Source organism: Fukomys damarensis, unplaced genomic scaffold, assembly GCF_012274545.1.
Source record: "Fukomys damarensis isolate Sample0158 unplaced genomic scaffold, DMR_v1.0_HiC HiC_scaffold_14, whole genome shotgun sequence".
Classification (NCBI taxonomy): Eukaryota; Metazoa; Chordata; class Mammalia; order Rodentia; family Bathyergidae; genus Fukomys; species Fukomys damarensis.
In genome coordinates, this window is record NW_022900926.1 from 21,855,692 (window position 1) to 21,876,592 (window position 20,901).

Consider the following 20,901-nt stretch of genomic DNA (forward strand, 5'->3'; position numbering starts at 1 on the left):
AAAAAAAAAAAAAAAAAAAAAAAAAAAAAAAAAAGATTAAAATTTAGGACCAAGGAATAGCCCTAAGCAGGTTTAAATTACTAATAAGTATTCATTCACTGTACATAATCTTCAGAAAAATATCAATACCTATTGATGCCCAATGGTTCCAAGAGTTAAAAGACTCAAAATCAATCAGACATTGGGGCGGGCTTTATCTTTCTGAGTCTCCCTATCACTACCACACACATACTGCACTCACACTGAGTGGCAGCAATCAGTCCACAGTGCTTCTCTTTGAGTATCTGACTTACTTTTTCAAAAATAAAACTGAGCTATTTTTTAGAATGATCAAGGTGAAATGTAGGAGTTGTTATAAGTATAGCTTATGCATGCACAAACACAAATACACCTCAGCCACCTGGATGCTAAAGAGCTTATTTTGCTTAGAATTGGGGTTATATTACAAAGTTTAATTCTAAAGCAAATAATTTTTCTTTCTTTTTATTTGGCTTGTGGTAATACAATACATCATACAGAGCTAATCTTAGCCAAGGATTACCCTAAGCATTATGCTAATTCCTTTCTCTGACATTAGTCTTACACAAGAATTATAGGACCAGCCTTCAAAGACTGAGCTAAACTTTATTTCCTTCGTTTGATATGTGATATCAAATTTCAGTATTTTCTCATGAGTTTACTAACTAGAATTTGCATATTTATGATTGGATGAGTTCTTCTTGAATCTAATTGTTACTCAGTACTTTGTGATGCTTCCAATATTTTCAGTTAGTATTTTGGTTCCTAACATGTTACCAAGTAAACATTTCATGTATTTTAAGTCACGGATCCTCCTTGGGTTTGAGTTGTGGCTCAGTGGTAAAGCCATTACCTAGTGTGTTCCAGGCCCAGGGCTCTATCTCTAGGACTGCTAATTTAAGTACTTGTATATATGAAGGATTAACCTTATTTTATAAGAAAATCCTCTCCATTTCTAATTTTTTGGAGTTTCTCAATTCTTTCAGAGGATTTCTACAAATTAATACTTTGGGTTGGTTTTTCTTACAGCATAGTAGGTGAATGTATTAGTGTTTAATTAAATAAATTCTCTCTTCTCATTGGTTTCTTTTCTGTCTAATGCACTATTATATATCTTAATAGAACCAACCCTAACTCCAGCCTCCAAAACTCTGGCCTTTCAAGGGCATCTCTCCTAAATTTTCTTTTTAATATTCCATAATTGTGCATTTTCAATATTCCAAAATATTTAAATTTCATTTAAATAAAAACAGTTATAATACAAACCTTTACCCAGGTTCTCAATACTTTCTCAGTTTGAGTAACACCCAGATGGGATCCACAATACCTTAACATATTTTCCTGCTTTGTTTTTTGAAACAGGTCTCTAGCCTGTGAGATGGGTGGGCAATTATTATTCCCACTTTACAGAAGAAAAGGTCACACGTTGGCGAGGCAGGGCCAACTCTGTGTGGAACATGACCCATAGTTCCTTCCATCTTCAGAGCATACATGGAGCCACTGGGTGGACAACAGGGAGGGGCCGTGTGCAGGGTAGGTCCTCCTGCACAGACTCTCAGATGTTATGTCCATCTCCAGAAAAGAGATTGTTTAGTTATCTGCTGGAGCATAACAAACTATCCCATACCCTTAGTGATTTCAAACAATTACTTCACCATTCCTCACAATTCTAGGGGTTAACTGAGGCTCAGCTGGACAGTTCTTCTGTTGGCTTTATTTAGGATCTCTCATGTAGCATTAGTCTATGGCAGATGGGGCTGGAATGACCACAGCAACTTCATTCTGGCCCCTTACATGGAAGGGTGGGTTCAGGTGGGACACAAGGACAACACAAGGAGCCTCTCTTTCTCATGACCTCTTGACATGATCCCTCCAGCACATTAGCTGCTGTTTTAGATGCACCAAAAGCAAAAATTTACAAGCTGCCTTGTGGCTTAGTCCCAGCTCAACCAAAGGTTCAATTTAGGAGAAATACATAGGACATGAGTACTGGAAGACATGGTTCACTGGAGCCATTTTTGGAAACCAGCAACTACAGGGGTTAAGTTGTCCTTTTCCTCCAATAAGGCTTCAATTCCTCTCTACTCCTTTTTCAGTTCCCTGTGTTTCTTCTGGTGGCTTGCCTAAACCTACAAATGTCACCTTCTTGTCTATAAACATGAAAAATGTCCTACACTGGAATCCTCCAGAAAATCTACAAGGAGTTGAAGTTACATACACTGTGCAGTATTTCATGTAAGTTTGTTTTCTTTATTTTGGCTAGTTTATAAACACAAGACTCAAGACTCCTGTGATTAGTGTAAAGATAAACCAGCCAAGGTATTAAGTAAGTTTTTAAAAAAGAGAAAAGTTTGGGGTATTCTATGCTGTTTTCTTGATACATTTTATTATACTGAATTAGGAAACAGTTATTTCATGGAGCCTAGAATTAGATGTTCAAGAGAGGGGTGTTATTTAAATAAAAGAAAGAATTTGGCCAAAGCATTATTCTCTGGCAGTGCAAACAAGGCAATTTGTCACCTCTGAAACGTCTAAACTTGTTGGAATTACAGACAGCCTTAATGAAACTGAATGCAGAATTCCATGCTATCAGCTTTTCCTACAAAACATAAAGGCGAATGGACTTTTTACTTTTAATCTGTCCTTCCAAATTCATTGCAAGAAAGAAAGAATGCAAAACGATAGTCTTCATCTTCATGAGATGGGAATGGCCACAGGGCCCAATCACAAACTGTAATGCAGACAAGCCCAATACCACGTAATCAGAAAACAACTGCAGAAGCTGAAAGCAAATCCATACCTTGAACTCCACCAGCAGAAAATGCTTTCACAAGCCTAAGTGTCATAGTGCTAAGAAGCTTGTCTAACAGTCTAGACAGGTAGAAATCTAAGGGTCCCCCCACCAAACACTGAGGAAATATCCCATGAACCCCCCAGTTGGGTGCCACTTCAGAAGGTCAGTAGAGGGGGACCTGAAAGACAAGTTGGGTTCAAGTGATATCTCCTTTGTGAAAGATTGGTCAGAGACCAGGCAGAGCCTAGAGTCACGCAAGAAGGCAATAGGTGGAGGTAGCCCAGGAAGGCAACCTTGCGAGAGGTCGGTGAGTTCCATCAGCCTCCAGCAATACAAAACCTGAGAGGGGGCAGGCTCCCCAGCAGAGGGAATACTCAACTTGATGAAAGAGTGTTAGACTGAAACAGAAGTTTAAAATTCTGAATAGGAAAAGCTCTACTACCTGACCCTAACTCCTATACCCATCTGTTTCATATTCATCCGACAGCCAGCCCCATTCAAAGCTAGTCCCAAAGAAGCTAGCACAGCACCTTTCCATAATTACTGGAAGAGAGAAAGAGGAATAAGAATGAAAAAGTAACAAGTTCCTGAAAAGGTTTCCCTTGGGCAAAAGAGAAAAATTCAGACAAATAATTGTCTGTGCAGCTCTAAAAGGTAAATCTCAAAGAAAAGAGAACAGTGGAAGAAGGGATTCTAACCAAGACAATTTTTAAAAGTGGACACAGCTTATGAAAAAGTTGATGAAATAAATATTTTATTGAAATGAAAAACCTTGTACAGCTAACTGACAATAGTGGCTGACAGGTAATACATGTTATCCAGAATTGTGTGTAATACATTCATGCTATGCTTGGTAAAGTTTCATAAAAATAATAGCAAGACATATCCTGGTGAATTTAAGAAAATGAAGTAATTTATGGCCATGATAGCAAAGGCAGAAATCAAGTGTGTGAAAGATATAGGATGTATGATATAGGACCTCCAAATTATCTAAATAAGGGAAATATTATAACTCCCAACCTGCTAAATATCCAAAATGTTGAGTTCCTGTTTCCTAAAATTGAAGAGTGATTTGTAGGACCAATGGAGGTTAAAAGTTGGGCATATTTATTGAGGGAAAGACAGCTCCTGCCTGAGAGGGGCCAGAGGGGACACCCCTGAAAGTGGGTATCAATCACTACTGTTCTCCCCTAGAGGAAGTACAGGTGTAGTTGTTCTTTTTCTTAAAGCCTGTCCTTTAGTAAGTGAGCCTCAGTCTTTTGTGCTGAGGGCCGGGGACTTACCTAATTGCCTTATATTTCCTAACCTGTTTAACTGTCTACAATAGGTGGGTGGGCAAGGGGGATTTCTCTCTAGCAACTCTCCTCAGAATACACCTGACAGGAAGGTAAGTGTAACCTGAGATTCTTACTAAATTCAATACGTACTTTCAAGCAGGTGGGAACTCAGATCACCCCCCACTCCTTCTGAAACTGGGAAGACCAGTAACTAAAGATGATATATAGCTGTGAACAGAGATAAAGATGAACCCCAAAGAACTTAGTAGTTTCACAATGACGCAGAAAGATGGATGGTATGCACAGAACACTTCTAGACTAAATAGCGATAGTAAATACAGATGCAGAAATTCTTTGTCAATGTTTAAGCTTAATGCAAATCAGAATGTGGAGAACTCTAAGTGTACTGTTTTTCATAGCAGCAAGTCATTAAATGCAATCTAAAATGAAAATGCAATGGTCCCTTGGCATTCCCAGGAGGTTGGTTCCAGGACTTGTACTGATACGAAAATCTGCAGATTCCTAACACTCTTATATAAAATGATATGATATTTATTTATAATCTATATACATCCTTCTGTATACTTTAAATCCTCTTTGTATTTACATATAATACCTACTACAATGTGCTATTTAAAAAACTATCACTATGCTGTATTGTTTAATGAATAGTGACAAAAAAGAATATTAAGTCGAAATACAATATTGTTTTCCAAATATTAGAATAAACAGTTGAATGCACAAATACAGAACCCATGGATATAATGAACCAATGGTATTTCCTTATCATAAAATAACTCACCTCTCAATATTTTTCATAAAACTTTTTCTTCAAACCTACTTTAGGAACTACTAGTATATCTTGTATTAATAAAACATCTGAACTTGGATGATTCCTTTTAAGTTTTGTTTCAATTTCTTTTTTTGCTGAAATTTTACTTTCTTAGAAGTGTATGTGGTGTCATCTGATTTGTATCCATCTATTCAGCTGTTTAATCATCCTTCTGTTTATACGTAAATACAACAAACTGTCCAGAACCATGTACAACAAATCACAGTAGTGAGTTTCAGGGTGATTTATTTCTCTCTTAATTATAGTTTTCTGAGTTGTTTGCTGGTTTAAATTTTAGAAGACATGTAACACGTTTACAAAAAAACAGCGGTGATTTTTGTCTTCGGAAAAAAATTCTGACCACTAAAGCCAGAGAAAGACTTCAGTGGCCCGTCACCATGACTTCATTTATCTAGGACTCCACTCTCATGTCCCAGTAGTTTCTCAGGAGCTCGTGTGCTAGGGGAGAGGATGACTCCAGCTTTGCCAAGAGAAATGACTTGTGAGCATGCTCTCACCACTTTTTCCATTAGGTGGAGCAAAGAGCTTGTTCTGTCTTTTATATTTTTATGTTTTTCAGAAAGGACTTTTAAAATAGGCAGATCAGTAGGCTCTGTGAGAGCGGATTTAGAGTATGGAACTTTTTTTAAAAGTTGCCAGGTCAGAGTTGTGACATGCCTGTGCATGGGGTAGATGGGCAAGAATACAAGGCTGTCTCGCTGCCAGAAGGCTGCAAAGCTCAGCTCTAAAGTCAGGCTGTGAACAGAGCTGAGTAACCTCAGACAGGTTACATGCTTTCATACTTTTGAGTGAAGCTTGTTTCCAGTGTGAAATTCATAATTTAATAAATATTTAAATTATAACCAGAGTTTAATACAGTAAATAGAGTGCAGCATTAAAAACACAAGCTTTGGTGGGCCAGGGATTTAGCTCATAGCGCCGCCACTTGCTTCGCAAGAGCAAGGTCCTGAGTTCAATCCCTGGTATCAAAACAAAACAAAAACACAAGCTTTGGAAGCAAGGAAAAGCAGTTTAAATCTCAGATGTGCCTTTTATCCATCATGTGAACTTGAATGAATCCCTTAATCTTGCTAATCTTCAATTTCCTGATCTGTAAAATGAGTTAAAAATAATGGATCCTCCTTTATAGGGTTGTTATAATTCATTGAGATATAGTATGCAAATTCTAAGCACCATTTTCAGCTCATAATAGGCACATGACATCTGCAATTGTTACTAGAAACAGAAATCACTGAGGGGTCCCACATGAATTTTTGCCACAGCTAAGTAGCACATTGGAATATTCGTTGAATGATTAATTTTATATCTCTCAGTCAGAATCCAGTAAGAAGTATTTTCTCCTTCATTAGCGCCTACCAGTGCCTTGCCTTTGGTAGAGGGAGGAAGTTTGAGGAGAGAGAGTTAAATAGACGCTGATAGTAATTTTCAAACCACAAATCAAGACCCATTTGTCAGCCAATAAATCAATTTTCTACAAAGTCTACCTTCCTGTTGGAGATGGAAAGGAGATCTATCAATAGGGGAGAAGAGAGAGAGGAGAGAAGAGAAGTAAAAAGGAGTAAGATGCAATACGTGCATGTACTGATTTTTCACCATGAACATATTCATTATGCATTGTGAACACGGACTAATAAAAAAGAAATAAATTTTGAGTGACGAAATTAGCATTATATGGTAGGGAGTGGCAAGGAATGGGAAACAACTGAATACAAGGCACGTTAGTGAAGTTTTGGTGTTTTCTTGAAAAACTTTTATTTTTGTATATTAGATCTATCTGTTTTGTGAGGTGGATCACAATGTAAAATGTATTTCTTTTGAACATGGAGCATGGTTTTTAAAAAGTTTAAAAGCCTCTTGACAGAGTTAATCACTTGGATGGAAAAGGTGGTCAATAAGATCTGACTACAATATCTAATATCTTTTGGCAGACACAGTGCTTATGAAATGGGAGAGATTTGCTTTCTAAAACTGTTGCCACATTCTAAAAAGAGAAGGCATCCTAAACTTTGGCATGCCCTTCTCTTGACTTTCACTTTTTTTCCTTCTCCCTCTTTAGCTATTATTTCCAAGTCTACATTGTAACCACCTTTCAAATCTTGATGCTCCTCAAGTTTTACCTCAGATTTTGCTTGCAGCAATGGAGAAGTTCATTCAGGCTTACACCTTCAATGAACAGTTTTATACCAGTAAGTCCAAAATCTCTACCTCCTACTCACACCTTCCGCCTTAACCCCATTGCATCCACATTTGGACAGATCTTACATACCTTACACTCAGTAGTCAACACTGAACTTATTATCTTATACAGTACTCCTTCTATCCCTCCCCTCCCATTTCCCAAACCCACTCTTCTTTGGTGCTCCTTGTCTTGGTAAATGCCACCACTGTTCCAACCCAACTGTCCCAGAGGCATCATTTTCAACACCTTTATCACCTTCAATTTCATTATCTCTTATAGCATGCAGCCACCTCATCCTATCTCCTAATATTCTTGCTTTTGTTGTTGCTCATTCATTCCACTGCCACTATCCTTGTCTAAGCGACTACATGTTCCACCTGGACAGTGCAGTATCGTCTCAACTGTTCCCAGGCTGCAACTCCCAAACTACTGTATCCTGCACGCCACCACCAAGCCTGTCATCTTTTCCCCAACACCCCTGCTTCAGTGTCAACAGCCTCTAACTCAACCCTGTCTCATCCCCCAGTTCGTGGAGTTACTGAAGCTGTTTATACTTCAATCTCTCCTGCCTGAAGAAGAGCTGAGAATAATCCCCTCTCTTCTTTGCTATGGCTCTTATATTTTTAATAAAGAGGAAGAAAATCAAATTTAGTCAATATCATCATAAACATTCTGATAATCATTCAAAATGAATATTTTGGTATGCACTCCCACCCAGTGAATTTTCCCCAAATTCTTGATGTCTCCTAAATTTTATGAGAATGTCAAGGTAATTTTTCTTCCCAGAAAATAAAATATCTTTTCTTAAAATGACCCCTCAATCTGATCTCATAGACATAGTGGACTAACAATTTAGATAATGACTAGAACACTGGTCATACAATATGTAAAAATTTTACTGTAAGTGAAGAATAAAATATATGCCTTCAAAATGTACTATCCACATTATAATTCACAGAAAAGAAAGGTGATCACAGAAACTCTGACTCATCTTCCTGACAGCTAATGAAAAAAAAATTGCCAGCAGTGAAAGTGGGTGCTTTTTTATCTCAATGACAGGTACTTTTGTTTTTCTGAAAAGAAGGTCTTCCTTTCGTTTTTAAATAATGACTGGTCTTTTATTGTAAAGCTTAGCAGGTACCTCATTATAAATTCATAGTTTCCTTCTTCACAGATATGGGCAAAAGAGATGGCTGAATAAACCTGAATGCAAGAATATCAGTAGGACCTACTGTGATCTTTCTGATGAAACATCTGACTATGAACACCAATATTATGCCAAAGTAAAGGCCATTTGGGAAACAAACTGTTCCAAATGGACTGAAACTGGAAGATTCTATCCTTTTTTAGAAAGTAAGTAATGCCACTGTGGGCTAAACATGTATTCATATCTAGTTAATTTGCCCTCCTAGTTTGAGTCTCAGTCCCATAGATAATTTTGCCCCAGAGGAAAAGGCTCTGCTTGTCTTGGTTCTGCACCAGTGGGGTAAGTGACTAGGCCATGGTGTTTCACCTGGCTGGCCCTTATAATCGCCTGAACGTTTTGGTCAAGGGATCTCTGAGATCTCTCCTAGATCCAAAGTTAAGGCTGGATTCCCATAATATCCACTTTTGGTTTTGTTCTACCATCTAGTGAAGGATATACAATTTGAGGAAAAACAGATTATTTTTTAACTTCATGCATTAATAAACCATTGATGCAGGTCCAGAAGATGGATTAAAGTATCCTGATCACTCCATTAAGTCTCTTCTTGCAAACTTGACAGTGTGATAATTTAATTCCTAGATGTAACTTGGAATTAAGACAACATCTTCCTAGTATTTGCTTTTATAATTTTTCCTCCCCCTGATCTGTGGCTCACTCCACCATGAAGGATGCATTCAGGGCCATCATAATGCCCTCTCCAGGGCCTCCTGAGGCCCAGAGCTGCCCTGTTTTCTGCCCAATCAGGGATTAGCAAACTTTGGCCCTTGGGCCAAATGTACTCCATTTTTCTCCAGTTTTTCTATAGGACAAGAGCAAAAATAGTATTTATATTTTAAAATAGCTTTTACATACCAAAAGAATATTTTGTGATATGAAAAAGTTTTACCGGAACACAGACCACACTTGTTTTTGTAGTTATCCAGGACTACATTTGTGCCATAACCAAAGTGGAGTCCTTGAAACAGAGATCCTGCATGTCTATTTTTTTTTTTTTTTGTACCAGAGATCGAACTCAGGACCTTGTGCTTGCGAGGCAGGAGCTGGAATCACTGAGCTGAATCCCCGGCCCTAAAGCCTAAATATTTATGCTTGGACTTTTATGAGAAAAGTTTACTGATCTTTGAAGACCATTCTTAGTCTCTAAGTTTTCCACTTATTAAGACACATTATTTCACCAACTTTTCAAGTCATAAGAATGTTACAAACACTTTTGGTTGTATTTACCTTCACCAAATACTATTTATCCTTTGACTAGGAACTAAGTAAACACAATGCTTGAATTTGCTGTTTTAACTGTGTCATAGTGTGTGAAATGATTGTTTCAAGATCTGGCATAACTTGGGTCCTCCTTAGTATATTTTGAGGGATCTCCTCTAAAAAGGTGGCTGTAGGTCTTTGATCTGAGTAAGTTTACACTGTAGCTTTATGGAAGGTGATTTTTTTTACATCTGAACATGATAATACCCTCTCCCACCCCTTGAAGCACAAATTGGTCCCCCAGAGATTGCCCTAACTACTGACGAGAAGTCCATTTCTATTGTCCTGACGGCTCCAGACAAATGGAAGAGCAATCCAGAAGACTGTACCATTTCCATGCGACAAATATACTCCAATCTGAAGTACAACGTGTCTATATATAACATTAAATCAAAAAGAATGGTAAGCCTGAAATGGGATGGGGCATATAATCTGGGTACCAAATTTCTGTAGCTGACATTATCAGCAGCCCTGATAATTTAATCCTCCGCACAAGAGTCCAGGGATGCGGTATTCAAAAGAAAGGCTGTATAAAATACAGTTGAAGCTTATGTGTACATAGCTGACTTCAGATTTTCCTTACAGAAACTCCCTGTTCACTGTGATGTTGCTATAGGAGTGTACAATAGTAGTGCACCCCATTTTGATAAAGAGCCTTTACTTGGATAACATCTACCGCTCACTCTCCAAGAAGGCTAAAAACTTGCTAGCAAGAACACAGGACAGAGTAAGAAACCCATTCTTGTGCTATTATTTAGAGTTATTCTTAAAATTGGTTCAGTTCCTAACCATGCTTTGCTCAGCTAAAGGAAAAGGTATTTTGAGAACTACTGCTGGGGAAAAAAACAGAAGCTTATAGTAATAGTAAAGGATCAAATGGTAGCTTGGTCTTACTTCATTCTGAAGTTGTCCAGAATGGTCCTAGAATCTTTGGCTGGCTGTAACCGTGGTTTGCAATTCCTTGCTCTAGTGGTCCCAGTGTGTCACCAACCACACCCTGGTGCTCAGCTGGCTGGAGCCCAAAACTCTGTACTGCGTCCAAGTGGAGTCCTTTGTCCCAGGGCCCCTGCGTCCTGCTCAACCTTCTCAGAAACAGTGTATCAGTACTTTGGAAGGTAAGTTTCAAAACAGCTGATATAAAAAAGAAAATCTAATAAAACTAGAAGGAAGTACAGCAGTTTATACAAGGTTTTGACAAATCCACCTTTAACAGACAAGTTGAGACAAAGGCAGAAATAGCTATCACCTGAAATGCATGGACTCACATTCAACTGTGCCATGGAATGTGGCCAATGTCAGGGATTATTGTCAGCCCCTCAGAGGATTCTCAGTGCAGATCCCACAGTCTGCTGCCAACAATCCTCCTGTGGTCACATAGCTTCCAGCCTTGAGAAATGACAAGAACATTCAGCTGGGTATGGTGGCGCACACCTGTGATCCCAACCTCTGGGAGGCTGAGGCAAGAGGTTCCCAAGATTGAGCCCAACTTGGACAACTTAGTGAGACCCTGTTTCAAAAAACAAAAGAAATCTCCACATACATCTTTTTATTTCTTTAAGTATAATTACTGTGATCAACAGAAGTGGAATGATCTTCAAGAACATCTGACTTTACTGTACGAAACAAAGCATTATCCTGAAAACACTCTATAGCAGTTTTGTAGGCTGGGTATGGCACTGCAGGTAGGCACCTGTAATCCTAGCTACTCAGAAAACTGGGATGAGAGAATGGCAAGTTGAAGCCCAACCTGAGAAACCTGGTGAGACCATGTCTCAAAAGAAATTGTTTTTTAAAGGGCCTGATGTATTTCAGTGGTACAGTAGTTGCCTAGCATTTTTAGGGCCCTGGGTTAAATCCCCAGTACCAAGGGGAGAAAGAAAGATTAAAACAGAATTGCTTTCGCTCCTCTTGGGACTCTTCAAGTTGCCTTCAGATGTCATTTGGCTGCACAAGGGTCTAGGTGGGCAAATCAGTAATTATGCCCACACTCTTCAGTTGCATCTCTCTCTTTCTTCTCAGATGTCTGCTTCGCATGTTTTCTGAGCTGGGTGCCAGGGGACTGTTGTTGAGGATGTTGGTTCCTACTGGGAGATATGGAGTTGTGGGCATGGCTTTGCTTAATCTTTCTGCCCCCAAAGTAAGAGGAACTTGAGCTCAATCCTCCAAAACTGAAAGAGACTAAATCCTACAGCTTTTTTACATCAAGTGTCTCTCCACATATTATTCGTCTGCCTCTCCCTTCTAACAGAGTTCACCAATTCACCCCACTCCTTGGTTCTAATCCCAGTTATGGATAAGAATCTGGCTTGATTTTTCTCTCTTCTCATCACTCCCACTTTCCAAGATGAAATGATGCCAAGGAAAAGAAAAGAAATGTTATGATACACAGCAAAAGTGAAAGGCTTTCTTGTTGAATTGCTGTTCTTATCATACCTTTTCCTTTAAAATAAAACTGAAATACCAAACAAGCAAAAAGCAAAACAAAGCAGACTGAAGAAATAATTTTTGTGTTTGGAGAAAGTGATGTGTTTACAAACAGCTCGACTCGTGCCAAATGGTAGAAATGAATTTCCAGTGAAAATCATTTACTCATTTGGCAGAGCTAAAGCAACTAAAACACAGATTAAATTAAATATTTTCCAATTAGCAGATGGAGCCCACTTTCCCACCCGTGTGGGAAAAGAAACAAAAAAATAACTAAGTTCCATTTCTGGTTCTGAAATTTCCAGTGATATCCCAGCTGTTAAATCACTGGAAATAGTTTTTTTCCCCCCACCACCAGGGATTAGTGCCAGGGCCTTTGTACTAAGCTACATCCCCAACCTTTTTTCAATTCTTTTGAAACAGGGTCTTGCTAAGTCACTAAGTTACCCAAGCTGGGCTCAAACTTGTGATCTTCTTGCCTCAGCTTCTGAGAATTCTGGAATCACAGGCCTGTATCATCAGCCCTGGCTTGGAGATACCCTTCTATGACACTGCTGCTTTCTAAAAAATCAGCATTACTTCTTCTGAGCTATTCCCTGAAACACATTCCTGCTATCTGCAGTATCCTAATCCCTAAACTATAAGCACAGTTGATTAGGTTTATTCAGTAAATGTGCTAGTACATACAAAACATCATCAGCGTTTGTTATTGTGGCTCTTTTTTATAGGCACAAGCTCAGTGCAGTGTGAAGGATTTGTAGCAAGAGGCCTGGGCTGAGCGGGGCAATGCATCCACAATGCAGCGTTGGCTGGTACTGGGTGGAACCTTATGATGAAGATGCTCTTTGGGGACCATTTAGGGTAGAAGAGGCTGTAGCTGGACCTCCATACTGGCCTTTCCTACTGGCTAGTGCCAACCACCCTCACCAGCAATGACTCATCAGTTTCCCATCTGTAACTGGTCAGTTAGCTGAATAGTGACTCTGCTTTGAAACATCTGATTCCAGCGTTCAACTGGATTGAAAGGTTCCCATGACATAATTGGCAGTTTTATTAGTGTGTAAGGAGGACTTTTGTCATTTGTGTCTTTTTTCTACTGCTGTATTAGTCAGAATTTTGCAAAGAAACAGAACTAAATGGATGGATGGATGGATGAACAGACAGAAAGACAGACAGACAGACAGACAGACAGACAGACAGATGAGAAATTTTAAAGAGCTGTCTTACAACAATTGCATTAGCTAACAAGTATAAACTCTGTAGGGCAGGCAGCAGGCTGGAGACCCAGTAGGGAATTCATGTCGTAGTTCATGTCCACTGCAGTCTGTTGACAGAATTCCCTCTTCTTTGAGATCATTCCTTTTTTTTTAAATTAATAGCATCTATTGATAGAATGAGACCCATCCACAATATCAAGGGTAATCTGCTTTACTCAGAATCCAGTGGTTAATATGTTAATCTTACCTTAAAAGAATACCTCCAGAGCAACATCGAGACTAATGTTTTGCTAAATACATATTCATACTGCAGCTCAGCCAAGTTGACATAAAATTAATGTTCCCAACTTTCAGGTACAGCACAAGCACTTGCAAATACATCACCAACTCTATAGTATGATGGGCCATAGATGGGCCAGGGCTGCTTTCTTTATGGTCCTTCACTGAGTCTTTTCATTTTTTTAGGGAATTGCACTCACTGTGAGTGTACAGCATGCCAGGTCCTGGAAGGGCCTTGTCATTCTCAGCACACTCCTGCTCAGCCACCTCTCCACACCCTCCCCAAGCTCCAGCTCTACTCAGAAAATCTGGCCCACCATGTACAAGAGCAGTTCTGTTTGGTCAACCAAATGGTGATGTCACACATCTGTGTCCTCTACTAAAGGCATGGAAAAGACTGAGTCAAATAAGTACCAAGAAACAGTGGGCACAAGAGAGCTTTGTTGTTTGGTTGGAAGAGCTGTGAGTCACTCAGATATCAGACCCTTTACTTTCAAATATATATTTCAGCATGAATCTCAAAGCCAGACAGATGTTGAAATGTTCACTGAGTTGGATCCTTATGTATCCTTACTGTGAAAATGTGAGGTGAGTCAGAGAGATTAGGAATGCTGAGGTCCCTTACAACACTTAGCTCAAGCTTCTCAATGCATAGTTGAGAAAAATGTGCCCCTAAATGTATGGTAGGTGATTTGCCCAAAGCCTCTAAATACTGCCAATATTTTTCTACCACAAAAAAATCTCAACTCTCCCATCTTTCCCCAACTTCTCTTTTTGGTAACAGATCCAACATCAGCATTGAAGGTTAAAATTATTTTCTGGTATGTTCTGCCCACATCTGTGATCGTGTTTCTATTTTGTGTGATTGGCTACTCCATCTACCGATATATCCATGTTGGCAAAGAGAAACATCCAGAAAATCTGGTGAGTGCTTGCTGTGGTAGGAATATCTGTTATAACAACACACTCCTGGTTCTAGGACAGATAGAGTTCCATCTAAACATGGAGTAGATTTAAAATTAAGTAGTTGACGAATTTTTTAAAAATGTTTTATACTAGCCTATTTCACTAACATGATCAAAGATAAGAAAAATTTGAAAGTTTTGAAAAATTTTTATATTTAATACAGGATCAGGCAAAGTCTTGAGATGCACAGATATATTAAGTCATAGTCCCTGACCTTCTGTAAATGAAAGCCTAGTCAGGGACTAGAAATTCAAATCAATACATGAAGACTGACATGAAAGCAGACACTGGAGTCTCTGAGGGCACAGGTGCCACCAGACAGGATCTCTGGACTCAGAAAAGATAGAATTGAGACCAAGCGAAGTATTATAAGCACATACATAGGCAAGGCTTTTTATGGGGTGAAAGGTACTTCAGCTGAATCGGGTCTTCAGCTTCAAGGAGTACTGATCAGGAGAGACTGTGCTGCTCTCCAAAGAGGGGAAAAAGCAAGCCTCTTTTGATTGTTAAGCAGGCTAGAGTCTGGTAAGTTTCCGCTGACCAGAAGCATCATTTGAAAAGATGCTTCTTCCTGGCTGATGAATTTTTATGTAGCTAATGCCAACATCCTGAGTAAAACAGCCCAGCCCGGTGGCCTGGGACTTGTGACAGTATTACTGAAAGGGGTACAAAAGTAGTGGTAGGAAAAGAATGAAAAAGAAAACACATATGAGCTTCAGTGGGCAATAGGTCAAACTGACCCTATATGATAACCTTGGACAAAACATTTTTAAAGGATCAATGTGTCTACATGCAGAGTAGCATATGACCCATGGATTAAGACAGCAGGGGAAGCAGACACAAAAGAAGATAGAGCTGACAAGCCTTTGATCCCACTTTAGTCACCTATTAGGTATCTGTAGGCTGACATGAAGAGTGTTCTCTGCAAAGGCAGCCTTCAGGTCCTAAGAAGTAACCTAGGTAACTGTTAAAACCCACACGTCAGAGGTGTTCTCTACCGCAGAGCTGGTGGGAAACTAATCATGTATTACCCAGCTGTGTGAATTCCAAATTAGTAATTTTTAGGTCTACTAATGGCAAGTGAAGCCAGAAGGTTTATTTAGGTTTTTTTCCTTGGTAATGATTTCCTCATTTTGGGTGAACATTCTGCTTCAGTGGTCAGTTGAGAAAAGCACAAGGCTAGAGAAGCCACACACATGCTACAAAGAGAAACAGTGTACTGCACCCAAGGGTTTATGTGGCTGTCCCAGCCTTTTGTTCCATGCAGTGGTCCCTGACTGTCTCCCAGGGAGGCCTTGAAACCCTTCATAGGGATCAGTTTTAGCACAGGAGCTTGGAGGTAAAGAGCAAGAGTTAAGACACTTTCTGCAGGCAGAAAAGGCAGGGACACAAGGAAGTAGATGTGAGAAACACTTTAGGCTGCTAACTTGTATGTTTCCTGATAAAGGGTTGCACTGGAGACCAGTACTGGACCAAGTCATGCTCTTCTGAGGAGCTTGGGCTATATTCTACCTGCAAAGAGAAGTCTCCAAGAGGTTTGAAGTTAAGAGAGTCACCATAACTGCTTGAACAACTTTAAGGGGAATAAGACTAGAACCAAGGAAAACACTTAGGAAACTGTGGCCTTGTCCAAGGGAGAGAAGACAAGCATCCCAAAGAGGAGAGTACTAGAGATAAGAATTTGTAATGGAAACACATGTAGGAAGAATACAGCCAGGATGTGATAACTCGTCAAGGAGAAGCAAGCAAATAGAAGAATAAACCCCATAAACCCCATATTCCCAGACTGTCTGCTGAAAGGTTTCAAAGGGCTGGGAAGCATTATGTTTAACATTAAAATCTATTTCCTTGGGAATTACTAAAAGATGTGTTCACAGTACATACATTTGTTCCCCTTAGTCTCACTTGTAAATTTTTCTATTACTCTGCTGACATTTAGGTGTAACAGTAAGCTTCTTACTAGCACTAAGACAGGGTTTGTGAAATTGCTTTGTTTATGGTTTATAATTTCACAAACCCTGTCTCAGTGTTTGCCACTGTTCATATGGCCACATTCTAACTTTTCAAAATTAAAAATACTCAATAAATCAAGCAATTCACCTGCAATCCTTCAGTTATGTAGAGGAAGGCCAGCCACACCCTGAACTTCACACCGGATCAGTACCCTCCTGTGCAACACACACATTCTGTGTGTCTTCGGTTCCTTAATTCCAGACAATAAGGTTTGCGGTCTGTTCCAAGCATAACTTTCATCTTCATGACTTAGTAAGAGTAGGTCATTCAAACTCCTGGATGACACTACAAATTCTGCTTAACAGCTGTTTATAGTGTCTTTCTAAAGTAAAAAGGTGAAAACCGCTCTCTTCTCTCTTTATAGATTTTGATTTATGGAAATGAACTTGACAAAAGATTCTTTGTGCCTACTGAAAAAACCATGATTAACTTCATCACCCTGAATGTTTTGGATGATTCTCAAATTCCTCAGAAGGATATGATTCTACCGGACAAAAGCAATGATGGATCCAAACTCAGTGATCCTGAGCCCCTCTGGAACCCAGAGCCCCCTCCAGAGGAAGTGGAGGTGGAACACTTGGGGTATGCCCCGCATTTGGTGGGAATTTCCTGTGACTCTCAGGAAAACACCAGAGCTACTTCTCTGACCCAGCAAGAGTCACTCGGCAGCACAAAAGTTACCGGCAAAGCTGTGGTTGAATATGAGGGTGATATGAGAACTGACATTCATGGGGGACCCAAACGTCATCAGTTCAGCATGCAGGAGGCTGCACCCGTACAAAGAAAATTATTTCAACAACAGGCAGCTTTGGCAAGCTTGGGTCCACCAACATTATACAGGCCTCAGCTCAGTGACTTTCGTCACCTGGCACAGGAGCACTCAGTCTCAGAAGAGGGACCAGAGGAGGAGCTGTCAACAACACTGGTTGACTGGGACCCTCGGACAGGCAGGCTGTGTATCCCCTCCTTATCTAGCTATGACCAGGACCCTGTGGGCAGCGAGTATCATGGGTCTGATGGTCTTGCAGAGGAGGGCCTGTTGTCCGGACTCTATGAGGAACAGGTGCCAGACAGGCCAGAAGAAGATGAAAACTATCTCCTGCAATTTATGGAGGAATGGGGACTGTATGTGCAAATGGGAAACTAACCCAAGCAAGCCTTGACTGTGCCGGACCTCTACTGTGGCAGGTAGAGGTGAAGTACCAGGGCTAAGAGAAGCATGTTCAGAGTCCTCCGTGTAGTGAGGATTACTGCCCTTCTCTGTGCTCCTTGCACTTGCGTGGTCCGGTCTCCTGTGTGTGTGTGGGGGGGTGCTGCTGGTGGGTCCCTCATGCTGCCTGTGGGGCTCTGGGGGTGCAAGGGGTGATCTCTGCTGTAGACAGAGTCAGCATTCAATGCATGTTTGCCCTGCAGGATGGATTCAGGAAGGGATAGTGTGGCCATTCTGTTTATTTTTTTTCTAACAAGCATAAATCTCCAGTTATTTTCTGGGTATGTACTTACCTTGTGTAGGTAACACTGCAAAGTATTTCATAAAGACCATCCATTTTACAAATACTACTTTTCCAGAATGCATTGATTATGAGAATGAAGAGATACCTAGAGCTATACCACTATGGCTGAGCTTTGGTGATGCATGCCTGTAATCCCAGAACTCTGGGAGGCAGAGGCAGAAAGATCACAAGTTCAAGCCCACCCTAGGCAATTTAGTGAACTTAAGGAGACATTGTCTCAATATTTAAAAAAAGAAAAAGACATTGTAAAGCACTACCTGGGGATGTAGCTCAGAGAAGGCCCTGGGTTTACCACCAGCACTGCAAAACAAATACATATATAAATATGTACATACCACACATAGACTAGGGTGGCAGGAAGCTAGTCACACATCAAGACTTCAAGCCACTATTCCACAGTTCAGTCAAAATAATTCAGGTTTAGAGAGAATAAATCAGACGTGATACCATACGCCTTTGTCTACCTTAAAAGACAATATTCAACAATTTATGAGTAGTGCTAGAATATGAGCATGAACAGTTATTCTTTTAGTCAGAAAATTTTTCTAACAATTATTTAGCAGGAGCTTTTATTGTCCCTCAAAACTAACCCAAAAGAAAATGCCACATGCTATAGTGGAACATTACACAATTTCGGGAAAAATGTTGTTAAAAAGACATCTGTATAAATAATAAACTAGAAAGTGTTCAGCAGCTGAAGTACTATGTTGCTATTATAATGTTAAGCACTCTGCTAAAGATGGGAAGGGTGAAGATTCTTTGGAATATGTATGAAAGACTATCCTGTGTCCATATAGTATTAAAGCCAGTGCATAAACACAGCAAAGAAATAAATGAATAGGAAGGGGAGGGTTTATTAAAATTTGACATAATTTACTGTGGCTGGTATACCATGAAATAATACCTTCCTAGCTAAACTCCAGTAGCTATTCCCATCTCCTTTATCATTTGTTAAGAAAATTAAACTCTTCAGTCACGCTACATTAAAATGTGACAGAATCTATAAAGTTGAGCCATATAAAATTATTGATATTTAGCTGTCTTGGATCTACAAGAACAGCAGTTACATATGGTTTACCTTGAGATACATTTGCTTTAGCCATGAACTCATTATTGCTCTTTCGGGAAGACAGAGATGTGTTTCCTTAGCTACGTTTTTGGCACAGGCAAACAATCCCGGTAGGAGAGATGGATTCTGGGGTCATGGTCCTTTGTGACTGCCCACAAATTCAAACAGTTTCTGAGCAAATGATTTAATTTGGAGCATAATTATATTAATCAGAATGTTCTGTTCTTCTTAATCTTTCTAGAAATGAGTCTGCTTTTTTTGAAGAACAAATGTGTAAAATGAACTATAAAAGAAGTTCAGAAGTAGGAGAGAATGAGTTATGAAAAAAGAAATCAATTGATGAGAGTTTTGCTTATTAATTTCATGTGTATATTTATTGAGTACCTACTGCATCCTACAGCTTCCTCATCTGTGAAATCAAAGTAACAACTTCCTTAGGCTGAACTATACAGGCACTTAGAGTGGTACCTTGCACATAATGAGAGATATAAACTGTTTGTCATCGTCATTATTAATTGCCAGATCACATGCTTAGCACCAGAAAGAGAACCATTTAGACATATGGCTCTGTTTTGATTCAGTGACAGGGTTTACCTAACTTTGCTTTTCTTATTTGAAAGTACAATAGTAATTTTCTTCCTACTCTGTGCCTTCAGACTGAAATCTTCTCATGGTTGAACCACACTTTCTGGCTTTGGAAGAGGAAATCTAATGCAGATTTGCTTTTCCATCTCTTGTCATTCTAACCATATCAGAAGTACCCAGTGCCCCTCCATTTTTGCTGCCACACTGCTCTGCAAGATTTGTGCATATACACGCACACACTCAGATGTCCCTGACAGCTTTGGGTACAATCTGGGCTTTTCACCTTCATGTTGCAAAAGCCATACACACTCAGTAGAGACTGTTTCTAAAGTTTTGAAGCTCATCTCTGTGGGATGTATGGGAACAGTCCTCTCTCCAGATGCTGGCCAGCAGTGGCCAGCAATGTGATCACAGGGGAGATGCTGATGCCTCACTGTGGGCTTAAGATTATCCATGCATTTCCTGGCTAGGTTGAAATCACTTTTGTGTTGACCTTGATGTACGGCTATAATTTGGAAGAATGTCACCCAAGTTCCATATGTTACAAGTTTGTCCCCCAGGGTGGCACTGTTAGGAGGCACTGTGACCTTTAGTGGGTGGGTGAGTAGTCTGGGTCATTGAGGAGGTACCTTCAAAGGGAATTATGGGACCCAAATCTCTCTGCCTCTGCTTCCTGCCTTGTGCTACAAACAGTGGCTCCCACATGCACCTCTGCCATGATGTGCCATCCTCGCCAGAGGCCCAAACCAATCCACAAGGCTATCCAATCTTGGGCCTAAGTCTCTAGAACTGTATGCCAAAGTAAACCTCTTTTCTGCACAAGTAGCGACATCAGGTATTTCATTATAGTGGTGTGAAGCTGACTAATATAGTGTGTTAAATGTTTTTTTTTTACTTACATTTTCAACTTATAAAAAGAGATAACCCATCACTAGTTGAGGCATGTCTGAATGTTCAGACATGAGCCTATGGCAGGTTTTCCTCCTGGGAGATGACATCTTAGATGTGGTCTGGGAGGAAGCTGTCATGCACCCTGTCTTCTGTGGCCAGGGCTTACCACCTCTATTGGATTTCAGCCTAGGCCTGAGGTTCAAGTAGAGCTGTGAAGTTGCTGGGTCAGAGACTTTGACAAGAATTTCTCCTACTATCACTGGTCATCTATCCACGCTAGGACTTCACATACTGTACTGCTTCCACGAGGCTAATTTTCCTCATGAAAACATCTCAGTGGCTCTCTTTTCATATATCA

At 39.9% G+C, this 20,901-nt stretch overlaps 1 protein-coding gene across 4 annotated transcripts in view; it reads left to right on the forward strand.

Annotated features, from left to right (window-relative positions):
* Window positions 1-17,818, forward strand: part of Il20ra (interleukin 20 receptor subunit alpha) — a 32,307-nt gene extending 14,489 nt beyond the window's left edge. Inside the window, exons 1-7 of one of the 4 annotated variants that reach the window (XM_033763268.1) lie at window positions 1,453-1,551; window positions 2,115-2,253; window positions 8,296-8,474; window positions 9,884-9,987; window positions 10,556-10,700; window positions 14,290-14,429; window positions 16,849-17,818. In XM_033763268.1, the coding sequence (XP_033619159.1) occupies window positions 1,476-1,551; window positions 2,115-2,253; window positions 8,296-8,474; window positions 9,884-9,987; window positions 10,556-10,700; window positions 14,290-14,429; window positions 16,849-17,631 (1,566 nt within the window). In that variant the 5' untranslated portion in view covers window positions 1,453-1,475 and the 3' untranslated portion in view covers window positions 17,632-17,818. Of the gene's footprint in view, window positions 1-1,452; window positions 1,552-2,114; window positions 2,254-8,295; window positions 8,475-9,811; window positions 9,988-10,555; window positions 10,701-14,289; window positions 14,430-16,848 lie in introns of those variants that run through there. The other 3 variants (XM_019207799.2, XM_010626578.2, XM_010626580.2) reach the window with 3 other exon arrangements.
* Window positions 17,819-20,901: the final 3,083 nt, after the last annotated feature.